The 18413-nt window shown below is 45.5% G+C and overlaps 2 protein-coding genes across 9 annotated transcripts in view; one reads left to right on the forward strand and one right to left on the reverse strand.

The window, feature by feature from the left end:
- The first annotated feature begins 1772 nt into the window (after positions 1-1772).
- TMEM41A (transmembrane protein 41A) lies at positions 1773-10826 on the forward strand. Of its 4 annotated transcripts, none has more exons than XM_042233568.2 (6): positions 1773-1922; positions 2170-2330; positions 4264-4504; positions 6464-6625; positions 7185-7323; positions 8982-10826. In XM_042233568.2, exons 2-6 carry the CDS (start codon positions 2314-2316, stop codon positions 9200-9202), a joined length of 780 nt encoding a protein of 259 aa, XP_042089502.1. In that variant the 5' UTR covers positions 1773-1922; positions 2170-2313; the 3' UTR covers positions 9203-10826. The 4 variants fall into 4 exon arrangements, with proteins under 4 accessions (XP_042089502.1, XP_060275685.1, XP_042089496.1 ...); XM_060419702.1 differs by having other exon boundaries at positions 4264-4417; XM_042233562.2 differs by lacking the exon at positions 2170-2330.
- A 3840-nt stretch (positions 10827-14666) lies between these two features.
- MAP3K13 (mitogen-activated protein kinase kinase kinase 13) overlaps positions 14667-18413 on the reverse strand; it is a 158098-nt gene continuing 154351 nt past the window's right edge. For all 5 annotated transcript variants that reach the window (XM_004003078.6, XM_060419588.1, XM_027957536.3 and 2 more), the window contains one exon: positions 14667-17081. In XM_004003078.6, coding sequence (XP_004003127.1) covers positions 16980-17081 — 102 coding nt within the window. In that variant the 3' untranslated portion in view covers positions 14667-16979. The remainder of the gene's footprint in view (positions 17082-18413) is intronic.

Raw genomic sequence — 18413 nt, forward strand, 5'->3', positions numbered from 1 at the left:
GTCTTCAACAACTTGGGTAAGATAAAGATGCTAATAAAGCCTTCTTCTGAAAGAAATGGAGTTAAAAAGTCATTGTTTCTCCCTTCTTCCCATTATTTTGATGCAAATCCCAGACATTGAGTCATTTCATTTCCTTCCTGCAAATCCCAGAATTTTGAAAATATAAAATGTATCTTTTTTCTTCTTCCTACAAGTGAGTCATAATATAGTCTAACACTGCAACTTGTTTGATTTTTAGTCTACCCATCTCTCTGGCTACTGTACTGTATCTGGATACACAGAGCTGCTTCCCCTTTTCAGGAAGCTGCTTAGTATTTGTTCCATTTGTGAATATACCATAATTAACCTCGATAGTCCTCAAATGATGGGCATTTGGCTTGTTCCCAATATCCTCATATCAAAACAAAGCCGACAGAATACCCTTGAACATAACATCTTTGTCTGCCTAAGGGCCCATCTATGGGTTAAATTGCTGGACGTGGGCTTGTTAGGACCTTGTACACTTTGAATTCTGACAGGTCCTCTATATGTAGCCCAAGAGAAGCTTTGAATGATATGACAAGGATGTTTCTGTTGTCCAGGCTTGTGACATTTTGGAGTCCTCTCTGTCATTCTCCATGTAGTTAGTCATGTCCTACCAACTCAACTCTTCCCAGTCTGTCCATCTTCCTCCCCACTACTGTGGTCCTGGCTCAGGCCTGCATCCTTTCTCATCAGCTACCAACTCAGAATGCAGCCTAATCATCTGCCAGGGAAAACATCCTAAAATGGGAACTAAATCATTCTCTTGCTTAAACACCTCTGTTGGTGTCTCCTCATGTACAATATTTAAAAAAAAAAATCCAACTACTTAGCTGCTCTTCCATGCTTTCCAGCTTGTTGCCACGGTCTCATTTCTCACCCCTTTAGGCTTCACAGACACTAGACGCTGGCCCCTTACTGGGGTCCCCAGTTCACCTTCTCTTTCGTGTCTCTGTTGTGGAAATGTTGCTCATCCTTTAAGGTAAACTCAAACCCCACCTCTTCCATGAATCCACGCAGTACAGAACCACTAGTTTTGGACCCAGGGTGACTTGGATTCTAATTGTGGCTCTCTTGGGGGATGTCACTTAATCTGAGACTCAGATTTTTCATCTGTTCAATAAAGACAAAAAACCAAACTTGCAGAACTGTTGTGAGGATTAGGGATACCAGGCACATAGTAGGAGTTCAATAAAAGGAAATTCTCTTTATTTCCGTGGTCACTTTGACTATCCCACCACACTGGACTGGAGCCTCTGGTTCAGCTGATGGTCAACAAGTCTATCTTGACCACTAGACTGCAACCTTGCTGTGGTCAGGGTTCCTGATTCACCCTGGACGTCCTTACGCCTGGCAGGGACCCAGCAAATAAGTGGAGAAAGAGACAGAGGTAAACTATAAAAAATATATACAGACGGAAAGAGGACAGAAGCAAGAGCAGAAGGAAGGAAGGTTTCTTTTTTTTTTAATATAAATTTATTTCAATTGGAGGCTGATTACAATATTGTATTGGTTTTGCCATAAATCAACATGAATCCACCACAGGTATACACGTGTTCCCCATCCTGAACCACCCTCCCTCCTTGCTCCCGGGAAAGGAAGGTTTCTGCCGGATTCTAGACCCAGGAGCTCATGGAGTCCGGGCCGGGGGTGGGGCCTGGTGATGGGGGCGGGGCCTGGAGCAGACACTGCCCTTGTCCGTCTGCTAACCCGCTCCGCTGGCGCAGCCGGCAGGCAGCGAGGTTCCTGGCGTTACTTCCAGGACGCTCCGCAGGGGCCGCGATGCACTCCCTGCTCGGCCTCCTCCTGGTCTTCGCCGGCAGCACCTTCGCCCTGTACTTGCTGTCCACGCGACTGCCTCACGCGTCGACTCTGGTCTCAGCCGAGGAGGCTGGAGACAGGTGCGTGGCGGCGGTGACTGGGTCCGAGGTTCGGGTCAGAGGAAGGGAGCCAGGTCCGAGGATGAGGTCTGGGAACCGGAGATTCGGGTTCCCGGATCGGCGGCGTCGGAGGCCGGGATTTGAGGCTCAGTCTTGGGCAGGCCGGGTGAGCTGGAGCCGGGACCTGGCCCTGGCTGGGATCTGCTCGCTGCCGGCCGCGCGGGAGTGCGGTCTGGTGCCTTCTGGTTTTGTTTTTTTTTTTTTTTAGTTGCGGAGGGAAACGCGCGCCTAACTTTGGGCTGATCCTGCTGGAGCATCTCTGCTCCCCCCAGTTGGATCGCCTCTTGAGCGATGTTCCCGTCGCCTTCCCAGGCCCAGGCCTGACCCCTATTTGCATCCCACCTTCGCCCCGATGTGGACCCGCAGCCGGTTCGTAAAGACTGCTCTCAGCCTCCCTCCTTCGTCCTCCCCAGTTCACTTCTGGTCAGATCTGCCCTTGGGACTTGAAGGCATATCGGGCTTGAGGAAAAACGTTGATGGACAACTTTAAATTATTCACTAATTAGTTATCGACTGTATCTTCTTGGTTGTCTCAGCTTTTCCTTTTGCAGGAGGTGGTACAAATACCTACCAGGCCGGTTTGTCGTGAAACCGGCCTACTATTTGTGAAGATAATGAGGATGTATGTTACTTATGTTTGAATATTAGGACAGCTGTTTTCAGTGACTGTTGCTTTGCTCTAGCTGGGAAGGCTGTGCTGTGGGTGTCAGAGTAAGAGAAACATTCTAATGAGAACCAGGAGGGTTTGCGTGTAATTGATCATTGATGGATTCCAGAGTTGTTCAGATGGCAGAGGCAAGGTAGCCTTTGTACAGGGTAACCCTTGTACAGGAATCAGAGTACACTGAGGACCATATAGAGAGCAGGGTGAAAAGCAGGCTGGTTGAAAGGGTTGGTTTCAAGCCTGACATATTATCAAGAAGATTATGTTTATGGTGTGGGACAAATACACTTTCCCAGGGAACCTTTAATTGGCTCCTTTGTGATTGATAAAGCAATCGTTTTACCTAGTAACTTAAGTGTGAAGTTTGAATTGTCCTTGGCCTAAAGCTTAGGGGGGAGAGTTTACCCCTGGAAAGGAAGGCAATTCAGGGCGTTTAATACTTGCCTAGAAATTAGTCCATTTGCCTCTTAGGAATAGTTCTTTATCCATTCATCTGTCAGTGGACTTCTAGGTTGCTTCCATGTCCTAGCAATTGTAGATAATGCTGCAGTGAACATTGGGGGTACATGTGTCTTTTTCAGTTATGGTTTCCTCAGGGTATATGCATAGTAGTGAGATTGCTGGATCATATGGTAGTTTTATTTCTAGTTTTTTAAGAAATCTCCGTACTGTTCTCTATAGTGGCTGTATCAATTTACATTCCCACCAACAGTGCCAGAGGGTTTCTTTTTCTCCACATCCTCTCCAGCATTTATTGTTTGTAGATAAAGAAGCTGTGGTACATTTATACAATGGAGTATTACTCAGCCATAAAAAGGAACACATTTGAGTCAGTTCTAGTGAGGTGGGTGAACTGAGAGCCTGTTATACAGAATGAAGGAAGTCAGGAACAGTAAAACAACTGTCATGTATTGATGCATATATATGGAATCTAAGAGAATGGTACAGATGAACCTATATGCAGAGCAGGAATAGAGACGCAGACACAGATAACAGATTTGTGCACACAGCGAGGGAAGGAGAGGGTGGACAAATTGAGAGAGTAGCACTGAAGCATATACATTACTGTATGTAAAATGGATGCTAATGGAAGTTGTTGTAGAACACAGGGAGTTCAACCCCGTACTCTGTGACAGCCTAGACAGGTGGGATAGGGTGGGGAGTGGGAGGGAAGTTCAAGAGGGGGGCATATGTTTACTTATGGCTGATTCAAGTTGTTGTATGGCAGAAACCAACATAATATTGTAAAGCAATTAGCCTCCAATTAAAAATTTAAAAAAAGACTAGTCCATAAAATCTGAGAGCTAAGAGGGAACTTAGTGATTATCCACCATTAACCTCCCATTTTTCCAATAAGGAAACTAAGGCTCAAGGACTAGCCTGAGATCATACCACTGGATAGTAGCAGAGTTCAGATGCTACGCCAGGTCCCTTGCTTCCAAACCAAGGCTCTTCTTGCCTCCACTGTGTTACAAATATCAGGTCATCCATCATCCTAGCCTCCCACATCTGCTGGTTCCCAGCAGACCAGATGATGGGCACATTTAAAAATCTGTTTTGGAAAGAAGACACAGCAAGTGACTTTATTAGGTATGAGGCTGTTTTTGACTGTTTCCATCTGCTTTTCCAAATCTCCAGGTCACTATGGTTTCCCTCGGACCTGGCTGAGCTGCGGGAACTCTCCGAGGTCCTTCGAGAATACCGAAAGGAACACCAGGTCTACGTGTTCCTGCTCTTCTGCAGTGCCTACCTCTACAAACAGAGCTTTGCCATCCCTGGGTCCAGCTTCCTGGTCAGTATCCTGCCCTCCTCCTGTGCCTGCCTCCCAGGAAGCCACGTTCTTCTTTGCAGAGGGGCCATTAGGCTGCAGAGCCTACAGGTCAGAGGACAGGCCACCGTGGCTATTGTTTGTTGACAGCTTTCCCTGTGTCAGGCACTGTCCTAGTTGCTCTACCCGCTCGACATTATTTAATTCTCCCAGGAGCCAGTAACAGGCACTATTATCTGCATTTTACAGACAAGGAAGTGAATGGTGAGAAGTTAAGTCCCTGATGACAAGGCGAGGAGAGGGTAGGGCTGGGGTCTGACCCCTCGCCCCACCCGCCACCCTCCAGCTCCAGAGCCTGCCTTTCCTCTCAAGTCTGCTGCTTTTGTTTCTAAGGATTTGACAGCTGTGGAACACCGTCCTTGAGACCTCTCCCCTTCTACATGTTGGTTTTCTTTTAAAATCTGTTTTCTCCACTAGTCTGTGAGTTCCTTGAGGGCTGGGCCTGTTCCTTGTTCACAGCCTGTGTGTTTGCCTGGCACAGGGAAGTGCCTTTGTAAGCGTCTGATGAACAGATGCAGGTTGTTCCTGGTGCTTTTAGGCTGGAGAGAGTCGGGAAACCTCCGACTCACTTGGAGTGGTGGGGACGAGTCACTCTGGTTTTCCAGGCAGCCCCCTGGCTCTCGGGAGCTGCAGTGTTAGATCCAGGCTTGCGCGTGGGCTCTTGGATGCTTCTAACCAGCTTCCACCTCAGGTGATACAGGAGAGAATTTCTGCTGTCCTCCCAGCAGCATTGTAAGCTGGTTGGTATAAATGTATATGTAGATTATGGCTTTGGATAGGTTTAGATCCCAGCTGTGTAACAGTGAGCCAACCATTTAACCTCTCCAACCCTGCCTCCTCATCTGTAGAACAGAGACTCTCCTACATAACCCCCTGGGATTGTTAACGTGGGAGGATTAAATGACCTAGTGGGTGCAGAAGGGCTGACACAGTGATGGTGCGCCTGGCACACAGCGGCTTCGGCACTGAGCAGGCAGCCTTGAAAGCTTCCTTCTGTCCTGCTTCTCCCTCCTGCCCCAACATTCAGCTCAGGCCGGATCTGCCTCAGCAGTGTCTTTGTTAGCAACTGGAAGAAAAGCAAACATAGCCACGCCAAGAGAGATGGGGACATGTGTGGTGCCGGAGGTTAGAGGCCATCTGTCTCCTGGGGTTGCCCCCATCTCTCTTTCTCTCTTGAGCTGATCCCTCTGCAGGGCAAAGAGCTGGCTGCTCCCTGGGGGTGCCTCCTATTTCTTCTTCATGTGGCCTTGGGCACCATACTTAATCTCACACTGGTAGAATGAGGTGAGGCTGGCATACTGCACAGGGTCATATTGGGGATTAAATTGGACATGTCGTCAAGTCCTTAACACATTGGAGGTGCTGAGGAGATCCCCACCTTCTCGCTTCCAGGTCCTTTTATTTTCTCTCTTGGATTCCATGTTTGGCAGGATGATGTCTACCAGCCAGACTGCATTTAGGAAGTATTGGTTCACTTTTCCCTTTTGGTTCATCGTAGGCTTTTTTGAGTGTCAGCTAGAAACCTGGTCAATACAAAACTTCCAGGGTTAGCATACCACAGAGATGTAATTCCTGCAGAAAGCTAAGAAACACAAGACATTCTGTAAAGCTCATGTGGTCAACTAAGGGGAAATCCATGGTTTGTGTCCATTTAGAATAGCAAAAAATAACTTGAGAGCTTTCTTTCTGCCTCCCCAGAGCCTCAGGGTCTGCAGGACTTATCACAGCCCATGTGGAAGGCTGGGTGTTAGGCGTAGATTTTCCCATTTAATTCTGTCTTGTCCTCTGAGGTTTTAATCCTCTTCCCAGTTTTAAGGGTGAGAAGACTGAAGCCAGGGTTGTAGTTCCCAGTTCTTTCATCGCCTTTCATTCATCTCTTTACAATGGGAATAGGGTTTTTTGTCCAGGAAAATAACTGAAGGAGGAGGGAACCTAGGCCTCCCAGGCTTCAAGACGAGATGGCTGGCAGCTGGCGGATGTCCTCATGCAGAGCGTTTGTTTCCTCTGCAGAATGTTTTAGCCGGTGCTTTGTTTGGGCCCTGGCTGGGGCTTCTGCTGTGCTGCGTGCTGACCTCAGTGGGTGCCACGGGCTGCTACCTGCTCTCCAGTGTTTTTGGCAAACAGCTGGTGGTCTCCTACTTTCCTGACAAAGTGTTCCTGCTGCAGAAGAAGGTAAGGTTAGAGGGCACCTCTGAGTGCCGGGTCCCTAGAAAGTCGTGGCATGGCCCTGAGGGGAGTGTGGTACAGGGGTTTCCCACAGTGCCCCCCTGCCCTGCTGCAGGAGGCTCCAGAGGGTCTATTGATGTCTCCTAGAGATGAAGGCCTGAGCTCAGCCTCCAGCTCCATCACTGCCGGCTCTGTGTCTTTGGGCAGGTTCCTGACTTCTGAGCCTCAGGCACCTCCATTTCTGGGGAGGTGGGGGCTGCACTAGGTCTCCGTTGTGGTCCCTGGGCTCTCTAGTTGTGGAACTCCGGCTTAGTTGCTCCTCAGCACGTGAGATCTTAGTTCCCCAGCCAGGGGTCAGACCTGCATCCCCTGCACTGGAAAGGAGATTCTTAACCACTGGACCACCAGCGAAGTCCCAGGCACTTCCTTTTTAAAAATGAGGAAAACAATCTCTGCCCTGGAATTTATAGAATATGAGAAGTATCTAGAACAGTGCCTGGCACCAACAGATTTTTCACCAGCTGGAGACTCTTCTGCTTCTTAATGGCCTTGTCTTTGGCTTCAGGTGGAGGAGAACAGAAACAGCCTGTTTTTCTTCTTACTGTTTCTGAGACTTTTCCCTATGACGCCAAACTGGTTCTTGAACCTCTCGGCCCCGATTCTGAACATCCCCATCGTGCAGTTCTTCTTCTCTGTTCTTATCGGTAAGACACAGCGTGTAAGTCTGAGTCTCACAGTCATCATGGGCACATGCCTGCCTCTGTGAGCCAGGCTCACGGAGAGCATCATCCAGCCTTGTCTAACGTAATTGTTCTGATAGCAGGTCTACTTGGGCTTGAACATGAAAACCCATAAAAATACTTCTGGAAAAATTAGGGATTGTTCATTCTGTACCTGTATTTAATGCCTATTGTGTGTTTGCACTGTGCTAGGCCCTGGGATTAGAAGAGAAATCTGTGTAACACATGACCTGGCCCATAGTAAGGGCTCAGTGAAAGCAGAGTTCAGGTTTGTGGGTGGAAGAGAAGGTGGAGGCAGGGGAAGGTCAGAGCAAGGGCTTCCTGTTTGATTTTGGCCCCTATTTCCATTAAGATCTGCCTTAGGAAGAGCTAGTTCCTTCTTGCCTTTTGACAATTGTATGACCTTCAGCAAGCTCCTTACCCTCAATGAGCCACTTGGCTAAATGCGAGGCTAGGATGACAGCAGTGTTTAAGTATCAGCTTTGGACCACTTTCATCTAAATGGAAAAATGGCTAATATCCTGTGAAATCAGTGACTATTGTTTTCTCCACACTGGAAGTAAACTACCCCACCCTCTCCAAGCCAAAGGCAAGGATCGTCTCTCTTAAAGCTTCTTTAGAAATGAAGGGAAAGACTACTCAGGCCTCTGGGTCAAACACGACAGATCTGTGGTTGAGCAGTTGCTATTAATAGGGAATTCCTGGGAGAAGCTGAGATCTTAAATCGAAGCAGAATCAACCACAGCTAATTGTTAGACCAGCGTTTAGATGAGAGTGCCTCTGTATCTCTATTAGCAGCCTGTAATTAACCAGGTGCACGAGGCTTGGAAGGACTCCAGAGACCAGGGTTCTAGTTCTGCCTCTGACAGATTATATGACCTTGATGAGTCTCATCTTGAGGCATCATCCGCTAGAGAAGAGGAGTGGATCATCAGGGGGCCCCAAACCAATCAGAGTCTTGGGAGTAGGAGTCAGGAGAGGCTGTTCGAATGCAGGTTCCTGGGCTCTACCCCAGACCCAGAGGACCAGAGTCCCTGGGGCACTGCCTGAGAGTGTGTTTTTAACAGCTTCACGGGGGATTGTGATACAGTCAGCCTCTTGGGCCACCAGTCACTTTGGGGATCCACTGGATTCGATGACGTCTTACAGACAGTACAGAGTATGAAATAGTACTACTACTTCTAAGAAACTTGTTTTTATCTTGGGCATACTGCACAACTCATAATGCTGGTGTTTCTCTTTGCTTGGGCTGTTGGGTACTCAGAACCAAATCTGGGGACGCTTCTAGGAAGTGAGTGAACTTTATGCATTTTTGCCTTAATTTTGTTTATTCTTCATTTTGTTTTATTCTTGTTTTCCCGTTTAAAAAAAAATGTTTAAATCTTAGCAGACCATCTCAAGTCCTTTTGTTTAATGAGGCAAATGTAGTGGGAAGCGAGGAAAGGAGGGGAAGGAATGGAAGAGAAGGAGGGAAAGAGGAAATATGTTTAGGAGTCAGAATTGTGCAACAGTCACGTATGAAACTGGAGTCACTGTTGTGAATTACTGGTGAATTTTCTGAAGCACTACTGGTCTTCGTTTTCCTGTCCCAGAGTAACAGGATGTCCCTTTTCTTCCTCCAGGTTTGATCCCATATAATTTCATCTGTGTGCAGACAGGCTCCATCCTGTCCACCCTCACCTCTCTGGATGCTCTTTTCTCCTGGGAAACTGCCTTTAAACTGCTGGCCATTGCCCTGGTGGCCTTAGTTCCTGGAACCCTCATTAAAAAAGTTAGTCAGAAAGACCTACGTTTGAAAGAAACAAGCAACGCTCATTCTCTGAATAGTAGGAAGGTCACGTGATCTGGGTCTCTTGGGTGCCATCTCCCTGGACTCTGTTGCTTATGTATGTAATGGATGTGGTCCTCTGAAGCCCCTCGTTGTTTTTAAATTATTCTCAATAGGTGATCTGGACACTGTTCTTCTGTGTGCCCTGTCCTGTCACGAAGGACACTGTGCTCTGGAAGGTGAATCGTATCAGATTCTCAAACCAACCAAGATTTAGCAAGACACTCTGCAAAATGGATGGCCTCCCCGGAAATCCTGTTTGTATTTTATTAAATAACAAGGAACTCAGGGTAGTGTGTCATCCTGGCCTCTTGTCAAGCCCTGAGCTGTCTCGGGAGAGGATGCTGACGGCCCTTGTCTGGCGTGCCTCTTCTGTGCAGGGATCGTCTGTCGTGACAGGCTTTATCCTTTTTCGTCCCTTGTGGACATGCTAAATGTAGATTAATGACGTGAACCTACATCACTGATACCACACTTCCTGTTAGTCTCCTGAAGAGTGTTTCTTCAATATATATATTTTTTTTTTGCTGATGACCTACCTCTTGCGTTAATGAAGGGAAACAAGCTGACAAACTGCATACAATTTCCATGTACAGCTCAAAAGCACAGTGATTGCTGAAATGCTCTTTGTTCAGACGCACTGGTGTTACCACGTCACATCTCCTCTTGGTTGCATGTCCAGACAATTCAGCTGATTGCAATCAGACTATTAAATATCAGTGCAGCTCACTCTGTATGTTATGAATATGTTCTGGAGAAGTGCTTACCTATCTGTGCAGAGCCCTTGACTCACCTGAACCAAATGACCATCAGTACCTTTTTTCTAGTCTGTCCTTTCTGTGTGAGAATGCCTCCTCTGTCTTGTTAGGAGAAGGGACTCGGTACACCGTACCAGCTGGTATGCAGGTACCAGCCTGCATACCCTCCAAATGCTTTTTTTCATTTCCTGAGAATAACTAAGGGATAATTCTGTTTTATCTTTCAATTCAGGGAAATTCAAGGAGAAAACTTGGCTTTGGATTACTTTGTTGTGTTGTGTTTTAACGAATCTGTAGCTGTCTGCTTTCTATAGCTGTAGTGTTGTAATTGGCACAGATCAATTCAGTTCCAAGGACAAAAGGACCTTGGCACCTAAAATGAACAGCTCTGGGATCCTGTGCCCCACAGGAGTAACTCATCATTTCTTATCAGAACTCTTGCCCTTGGGCACCATCTGCTGGCTTTTGATTTGACTTGGCCAAGACTCTTGCCAAGGCTTAATGCAGATCAGTTGTTCTACACGAGTTCTTGGGAATACTTGTTCACTATAAAGAATGGATTCCCAAGCAGTGTTTTTTGGACACAGTATAATCTATAAAAACATAAGTACTTCATTTTTAAGCATGTGTTCTTTTAAAAGAAGCTTGAGAACAAGAAAGAGCATGAGGAGGACACCAGCTGGACTTGAAGCTCTGTGGTAGAAGCGAGGGGAGACACTGGAAGCTCTCCGCACTGCTGAAAGCCTGTACCCTTTGCCCTTTACCTGGATCCTTGGGTTTGTCTCTCTCCTTCCTCCCCCTTGACTTCGCAACAATGTGCCTTAGCAGTTGTGACTTTACAGGCAAAGCAGTTTCCCAAATAAATGGACATATGTATTCTGTGTGCTGTGTGTGTGTGCACGTTGCTAACTTTGCCAGTGGGATTCGGGATTGCCTGAGATCAGACAATCCAGTGTGTCTTAGCTTTCTACTCTTGGATTTCTCACCAGTTGTGTGCATTGGAAGATTTTCATTTTTGCCTTTTGCCTCTTAGGGCACATTTGAGAGTCGGGTTTTCATACCAGAGAAGTAGCTGCAAGGTGGACAGCAGGAAAGCTGTGGGGAAGGAGCAGAGCGCCTGTCTCAGATGTGGCAGAATAATCATGAAGAGACAATCACACCATGGTGGTCGTCTCTTCTTTCTGTGGATATGTCTGATGAAAATGCCACAGAAACCAGCTTTTCTCACCACCTATTTTTCCGGGCTACAGGAAACCCAGTCATGTAAAGTTTTCCTTTCCCTGACAAATTCTAAAACTTGTGAAGGTAGCTCCCAGGACACAAGCAGTCCCTAAGGAAAAGACAGGACAGAAAACAGTTGACGTCCACTTTTTAATTCCATGCATTTGGTTGCTCTGATAGTCGCTCTTGTTCCCATCACTGTACAGTTGGTCGATACAAAGAGGGAGAGCCGGCATCAGAACCTGCACAAGGAGCAGGAGAACTGAGAGAGGCCACAGAGGTCGCAGATGAGGGAGTTCATTTTGAGACTTGACTACCAAAAAGGAAGTTAATCTGCTTCAAACTGAACTCACATTTTATTGCAATCAAGAATCAAAGTGGGTTGTCACACTTCCAGAATCTAAGAAGTGGGCACTCCGAAGGGAGCGAGCTCCTAGTAACACGGTCAGTAAAGGACTCCTTCCTATTAGCCTGCACCTTTTGGTGGGGGTTCCCTCTGACCTGCAACCCCTGGAGGACCCCGTCTGCCTGGTCACCAGGTGACAGCCTAGGGCCAGGAGCCAGCATTCCCCTGAGTGCTGTGAAGTGGCTCTGGAGAGCAGGCCTGGGACTTGGCTGGAAGTCTCCTCACAGTACCTGTTCTGATGGCTCAGATGGTAAAGAATTTGCCTGCAATGCAGGAGACCTGGGTTCAATCCCTGGGTCGGGAAGATCCCCTGGAGAAGGAAATGACAACCCACTCCAGTATCCTTGCCTGGAGAATTTCACGGACAGTCTATGAGGTCACATGGAGTCGGACACGACTGGACGACTAGTACTCGCTTCCCTTACAGTGGCCTTGCTGCCTGCCAGGGGACTTGGCTCTGTGGGAAATTCTGCCAGTGTGCTCTGGTCACGTGACAGGGAAGCCTTCACCCAACTCCTTTTGGGTAACCCTATTTCTCAGAACAGTGAGCTCCCCTCTTCTGCCACCTGTTCCTGAGAAGTGTTCCAGTTTCTACAAAGGTCCTCCACTTGGCAGTCTAGTCCGTTCCAATTTGAACAGGTGCTGCAGTATTCGCTGTAACATGCAAACAGGCAGACTAATGTGATTTCTTCTGTGCTAGCCTGTATATGTTGGTAACACTGGCGGTGTGAGTATATTAGGGCGTTTTTTCTATGAAATCAGCAATGAAGAAAATTCTTGCTGCCTAGACAGGCACTCAATTCATACTGACAGTACAAGTCGAAAGTCTTAAAAAGGATGCCACATCGTTTTGGTACCTCAGTTTCATAGAATCTAAGGAAAAAGCAAGCAACTAGGACTTCTTAATTAACCCTCTGCTTATAGAAGGTGGTAAGGAACAGGCTCATTTAACACAATGAAATGATGTAAATGAAGAGACATTTTGGAATTCAATTGCAAACATACACCAAAGGGGCAATGGGTGGAGGCATGGAGGAGCCTCTTTCCTGCCTTTCATGCTGCCCTTTGGCCATAGGGTGGGACCTATAAGCAGCATACTGGTACATCCCATCATTCTCCCGTGTGGGCTAACTCAAGATCTTGAACCACCTTAGGAAATTGTGAGGTTAAGGGTGGGACAGCAAATAGATCTCCCCTTGCACACCATTCCAATCAAGTGGTAATTATTGCTCCAAGTGCTGTATTGTGAGAGGTTCGGAGGTTGTGTCCAGGCTCAGCAGGAAAGAATATGGTGATTAACAACACAGTTTGGGATACTGAGCGTGAAGATAGTAGATGGTGGTATGTGGTGGTATTCTGATTTCTGGCTTGGTAGAAAAATGAAACACAATACAGCAAACTCTACTATGAGCAGAGCAGGGCAGGAATTCCTTGGAATTTGTAGAATTCAGTGGCAAGAAGTTCAAGTAGAAACATTTTAAGAAAAGGGGGTGGAGAGTGAGACATAAGGGCATGGAAGAAAAAGGTAAATCTTTTGTCAGTAAGGATACATTCACATTGAAAAAAACATCAGTGCTCCACAGTGGGAGAGGGCATTTAAAATTAGGTTGTACCAAGAAAACCCCAAACCATCAAGTCTATTATTACTTGGATAAGAGGCAAATTCAGTACAATGAGGCCCTGAAATGGAACTCCAGTGTACTAATTAAATACAACTAAAAATATCTTTAATTCTAGAAGGATAGATTTGTTGATACCAAAGTTTTTAAATATCTGAACTTCAAGTAGGTCATACCAAAACATCTTATAGCACAGCTAGCTCTTCACCTCCCTGGGAAGGTGCTCCCCACAATCTAGCAAACAGGTCTAAACTTTAGCAGTGGTAAAGTCTATTTTAACTTCAAAGGAGATGCAGGCTTTAGCAGTAGTAAGGTCTATTATAACTTCAAAGGGGATGCAGGCTTCTCAGTCCCTCTGCTAAGCAATTTTAAGAGGAACTGTTGTTCAGAGGACAGGATCTAGAAATAGATGCGAATCAAATGCTCATCTGCAACACAAATTAAAACTCATTATCTTGCAGTCAGTCAAAACCAGATGCTAAACGAATGTGGAATTCATCCCAGGGGGGTTAAACTTTTGATCTGCAACCAAGCTTGAAATCATAGTCCTGGGAGTTTCCTTAAAGCGCTGTCGCCCAGTTGTCAGACTGAAGAATTGGCTCTTAAATTCCCTGAGCTCTTCATTCCACACTCTTCAGATGACAGTGGGGCTGTTCTCAAACACACACCAATTGAGAATTGTCCTGGTTACTTCAAAGCAGGCAATGAAGGGTAGCCTGGGATAGAGAAGGCATTTCTCTAAAGACACTGTTCTTCTCTGAAGCCTCTAGTCACTTCTACTAAAGAAAATAAGTAAAATGTTCAATGTGGAACTTTATTCAGCTCTTGACCATATAGTGAATGACCTGAAGATTCAACACTGTCTGCGGCCCTAACACGCTCTTAACAGTCAATCCAGTTAGATATATGGCATTATCATGACAGGCAGTCCAGATGGGAATTCAAAAGGTATCAAAATGATGAGGTATTGTAGTGGATTTTCCAGAAAGATCATCACTGAAAGGGATAAGACACATTGACCTTCATGTTTCTCTTTGGCCACTATAGGTGGGAAAGGCCTGGAAAAGCTGAAGGATCAGTGTTTTATGTTGGACAGAAAGAGGACACAGAGTTGTAGCCTCTCTGTTCTCAGAAGTAATGAGCCAGAGATTCACAGTACAGTGTGGTCTGAAGTCAGAGGATGAAACATATGGGCTTTAAACAGTGCTTTTCCAGCTCTGTGACTGAGAGATTAGGCCTCAGGCTAGAACTTCTCTAATCATCACCTCAGCTAGGCATTTTTTTTTTTTTTTTTTGTCATGCCATCTATTTCCTTTTTTTATTCTCCTAACTAGGAGGAAAAAAGGTTGGTTTTAAGGGATTTAGCAGGAAGGAGATTACAAACCATGTTGCCAGTTCTCGAAACTATCCCCCAGGCCCCAGGCAGGTTCCCTGTAGGCCTGTTTCTCTCAGGGCATTAAATAATTCTCTTGTGCTTCTAATGGATCGCATGATTTTATTTCTTAAGAAACTTTAGAAAGTGTACAGCTTTGGAACTTTGTCCACTGCTCAGTCATCTGCCCACCTAGGAGCTTTTGTGATCAAGTCAAAATCACAGCGTTAATCACTGGGCCTCAGGGCAGTACCCGCATCCTCAGATGATTGTTGTTGTACACAGAAAATGAGGGAATACAGCTAAGACGAATACCAGGGAGCTCCCACATGGCAGTTCCATTTTCATTCCTTCATAGAAATCCATAATAACTCATGGTTAGCAATCAACACAATCACTGTGCGACACCGTAAACCACACCTTCTGATCGACAGAAAACGAGAAGGATAATAATTATTATACAATAAAGTAACAATGATAATAATGCCATAACTTAAGATCTTTCATGTAGTCCAGCTACAGAATTCATACAAAATGGAATAATTTAATGAAACAATACTGCTCTCTGTATAAGTTAAACATTTTCCTTCATCCTACCTAAGAGCTATAAATTATAGACACTAAACTTTAAATCAATGTCTCAACATAAAGTGTAAACAAATGGAGGGATCAAACAAGCAAAAGGAACTGCTCTGAATTCCCTCCTGCTTTTGCTTTTTGGCTGATGCAATCAGTGTCACTTGGAGGAGGGCGATGCTTTTACCTGTACTGGAAATGGTTTAATACCTGTGTGTGTTAAGTCTTGCCTGATGTCCAATCTGATGCAGTGTCAAAGCGTTTAAACCATCCTCTCTAGGTCTTGAGCCGAGAAAGGGTGTTTGGCAGTGACTAATCTTGGAGACAGAAACTAGGCCAACATCTGTTTTTATATCAAATTCTAGATTAAAATTTCCTTAAAGCAGATACCTTGGTTTGTTTCTCAGAGCCCATGATTCTGGAGACAGAAAGGACCTCAGGCCTTGGACAACATAAAATCTTTCCAATCTCTGCTTAGCATCAGTTGTTCTTTCTGTGAATTTCCAAATCCAGTTATTCAAATTTGCATGGAGCCAAATACATTTTACAAGTAGCATTTAACAGAAAAGCTATTGTGGTGGGGGAAGGGGCTGCCTTTTGCAAATTGCCTGTTTTGCCTTTTTTCTGACAGTGGCAGCCACTCACGAAAGCTTCTGGGGTTAGAATGAGTTAATACAAACATAAGGTATGGTCTGGGACTGGACACTGGGCAGACTCATACACCTCCTAGCTGCTTTCAAGGACTGTTCCATTTAAGTCAATAAAACTCTAGAAGACAAACAACCTGGTCCCAGGGAGGGGTGATTCCCATCTTCTCCACGTAGTTAAACTGAGACCTTCTGTGCATGTCCTTTCACAAACTGCACATTTGCTTTCCCAGCACTGTTGTCTTATCCTTCTCTCTTCCTCAGGCTCTCCCTCCCCTGCCCCTTTCTTCCCTAAAAGACATAGTCAACAAGTAGGAAGGAAGTAGGATACAGGAAAATGGCACTCAAGTCTGAAAGATCAACACACTGGTCAAGGTAACACACTTGCCAAGGTCATGACACTGACAGCAGTAAAAAGTGGAATATTCGTCAAGGACAAGGTTGGACACTACCTGCAAGTCTCACTACCAAATGCTGCTTAAACTTTAAAAATGAGATCAGCTTCTACATACACAGTTTTGAATACATGCCCTCAAAGACCTTGGATACCAGTAGCTGGTCACCAAACTTTTCTAGGTCTTTGCATCTCCCATCTGGACAAGCTGGTTGAATTTAGTGTGGTCTTCTACAAGTTCCCTGGAATTGCTTTTCTTCTGCTGCTCTTTGTTTTCTAAAATGCTCAGTATGTCTTGCTTTGGCTCTTCTTCAGTCACTTACAGCCAAAAGAACTGGTCCCCTGTTCAAGTAGCAATAATACCTCCTGGTCCCACAAACTCCCAAGGATGTTGCTCCTAAATTTCACTTTTTTTCCTTTCCTCCTTTTGCTCTTTTCTTTCTGCAAGAAATTATTGTCTTTTTCTCTATCATATATAGTTCACTCTTTACAGTACAAAGTGTTAAAATGTCAAACAAAAATAAATATCAATGTTACAGTAGCTAGAATATTCAATAAAATAGATCCCTGCCATTCTTGATTGAAATGTTCAGTGAGACTTAATTTCATTTGGATATTTTTCTCCAGAGATTTGTGAAGTCTCATGTTCCTGTTATTGCAGCTCATTTCTAGGGGTAAGAAAGATGGGGCAGCTCTCCTCCCAGACAAAAAAGCAGGGGGAGAGTGGGAAGAGTCTGGGGGTAGGGTGAATTTGAAATGCCAGTATAGTCATGAGATCTTCAGGGTGGGTGTTCTTTCATTACCAGGTAGCAGAGCTGTAGTGTTTATTGGTCCTGACTGTGGCATCAGAACATTCCCCATCTGAAGAGTCACAGTCCGATTCTTCAAACTGCATAGGATTCTGCAAAGTCAAGACAACATAAGTCCTTAATTCCTTTCTCCAATTACTCAGTAAATGTATTTTGAACACCTCCCATGTGACAGGTCCTGTGCTGGGTTACTGGCTAACATACATGAGACCAGACCCTGTCCTTGTGGGGCTTACGGAGAAAGAAGACTTAGAAAGATGATGATGACAACGATGAAAAAGACAGTGAAAATAGTGTACCACAGTCCCACATATATTGTTCACTGCGTTCCAGACACTGCTGTGAGTGCTTTAACATCCATTAATCCATTTAATCCTCTGTGAAATAGAGGCTGTTATCATGCCTGTATATGGGATAAGGGAGCTGACCTACAGAGAGGTTAAATGGCTCGCCCCCCATCACACAGTGAGTGAGTCGGGAGGCTAAGGTTGGCATCTGGGCAGTCAGACTCCAGGGTCTACACTTTCAACCATGATGTGACCCATCCTCTGAGAAGGCAGTACTGTATGTTAACTGAAGTGGTACGTGTGTTCTGACAGCACACAGGGGCTGGTGCGGACCTGGGGGAGGGAGGCGGATACCCTCAACTAGGTTGGGAGATAGGGTCAGAAGTGATGCTTGAGTTGCATCTCGGGGTGAAGGGTTCCTGAGCAGTTTTATGTTCGTGCTTCATTTGGGAGAACGACCCCATTTTGGGAAGCTCTATCCTCTCTGTCCCCTACATACGAATGAGTTCTGTTTTCAGAGCACATTTGTAAGTCCAAATTGTTCATTAAGTCCAACCAAGTTAGCTTAAGGACCCAACTAAAACAATCAGCTATACAGTACTGTACTGTAATAGGTTTATAATACTGTTCACACAAATAATACATAAAAAACACACAAATAAACATTTTAAATCTTATAGTACAGTACCGTGCAAAATACAGTAATACCTGCTACATCACTGCCGTTTCTATGCTTGCTTCCAGACATCCTGGGCTTGAAATATTGATACTGCACTACTGTACTCTATATAGTGCTGTGCAGTAAAATTACACAGAAGCACAACCGCTAGGAGAAGGATGCACACACATGACAATGTACGCCAGACACAGGAAATAACTGAAGTGACTGGACACGCAAACACGGAAGTTGGCAACTTAAAGGTTCATACGTAGGAGGCTTACTATATTTCTACTTACTTCATAGAGGAAGTTATTTTATCCTATATGTGTGTGTGTTAGTCACTCAGTTGTGTCTGACTCTTTGCGACCCCATGGACTGTAGCCCACCAGGCTCTTCTGTCCAGGGGATTCTCCAGGCAAGAATACTGGAGTGGGTTGCCAGGCCCTTCTCCATAATTGTAAAGGCCCTAGGGACTT

This window comes from Ovis aries, chromosome 1 (genome assembly GCF_016772045.2).
Source record: "Ovis aries strain OAR_USU_Benz2616 breed Rambouillet chromosome 1, ARS-UI_Ramb_v3.0, whole genome shotgun sequence".
NCBI classification, from domain to species: domain Eukaryota; kingdom Metazoa; phylum Chordata; class Mammalia; order Artiodactyla; family Bovidae; genus Ovis; species Ovis aries.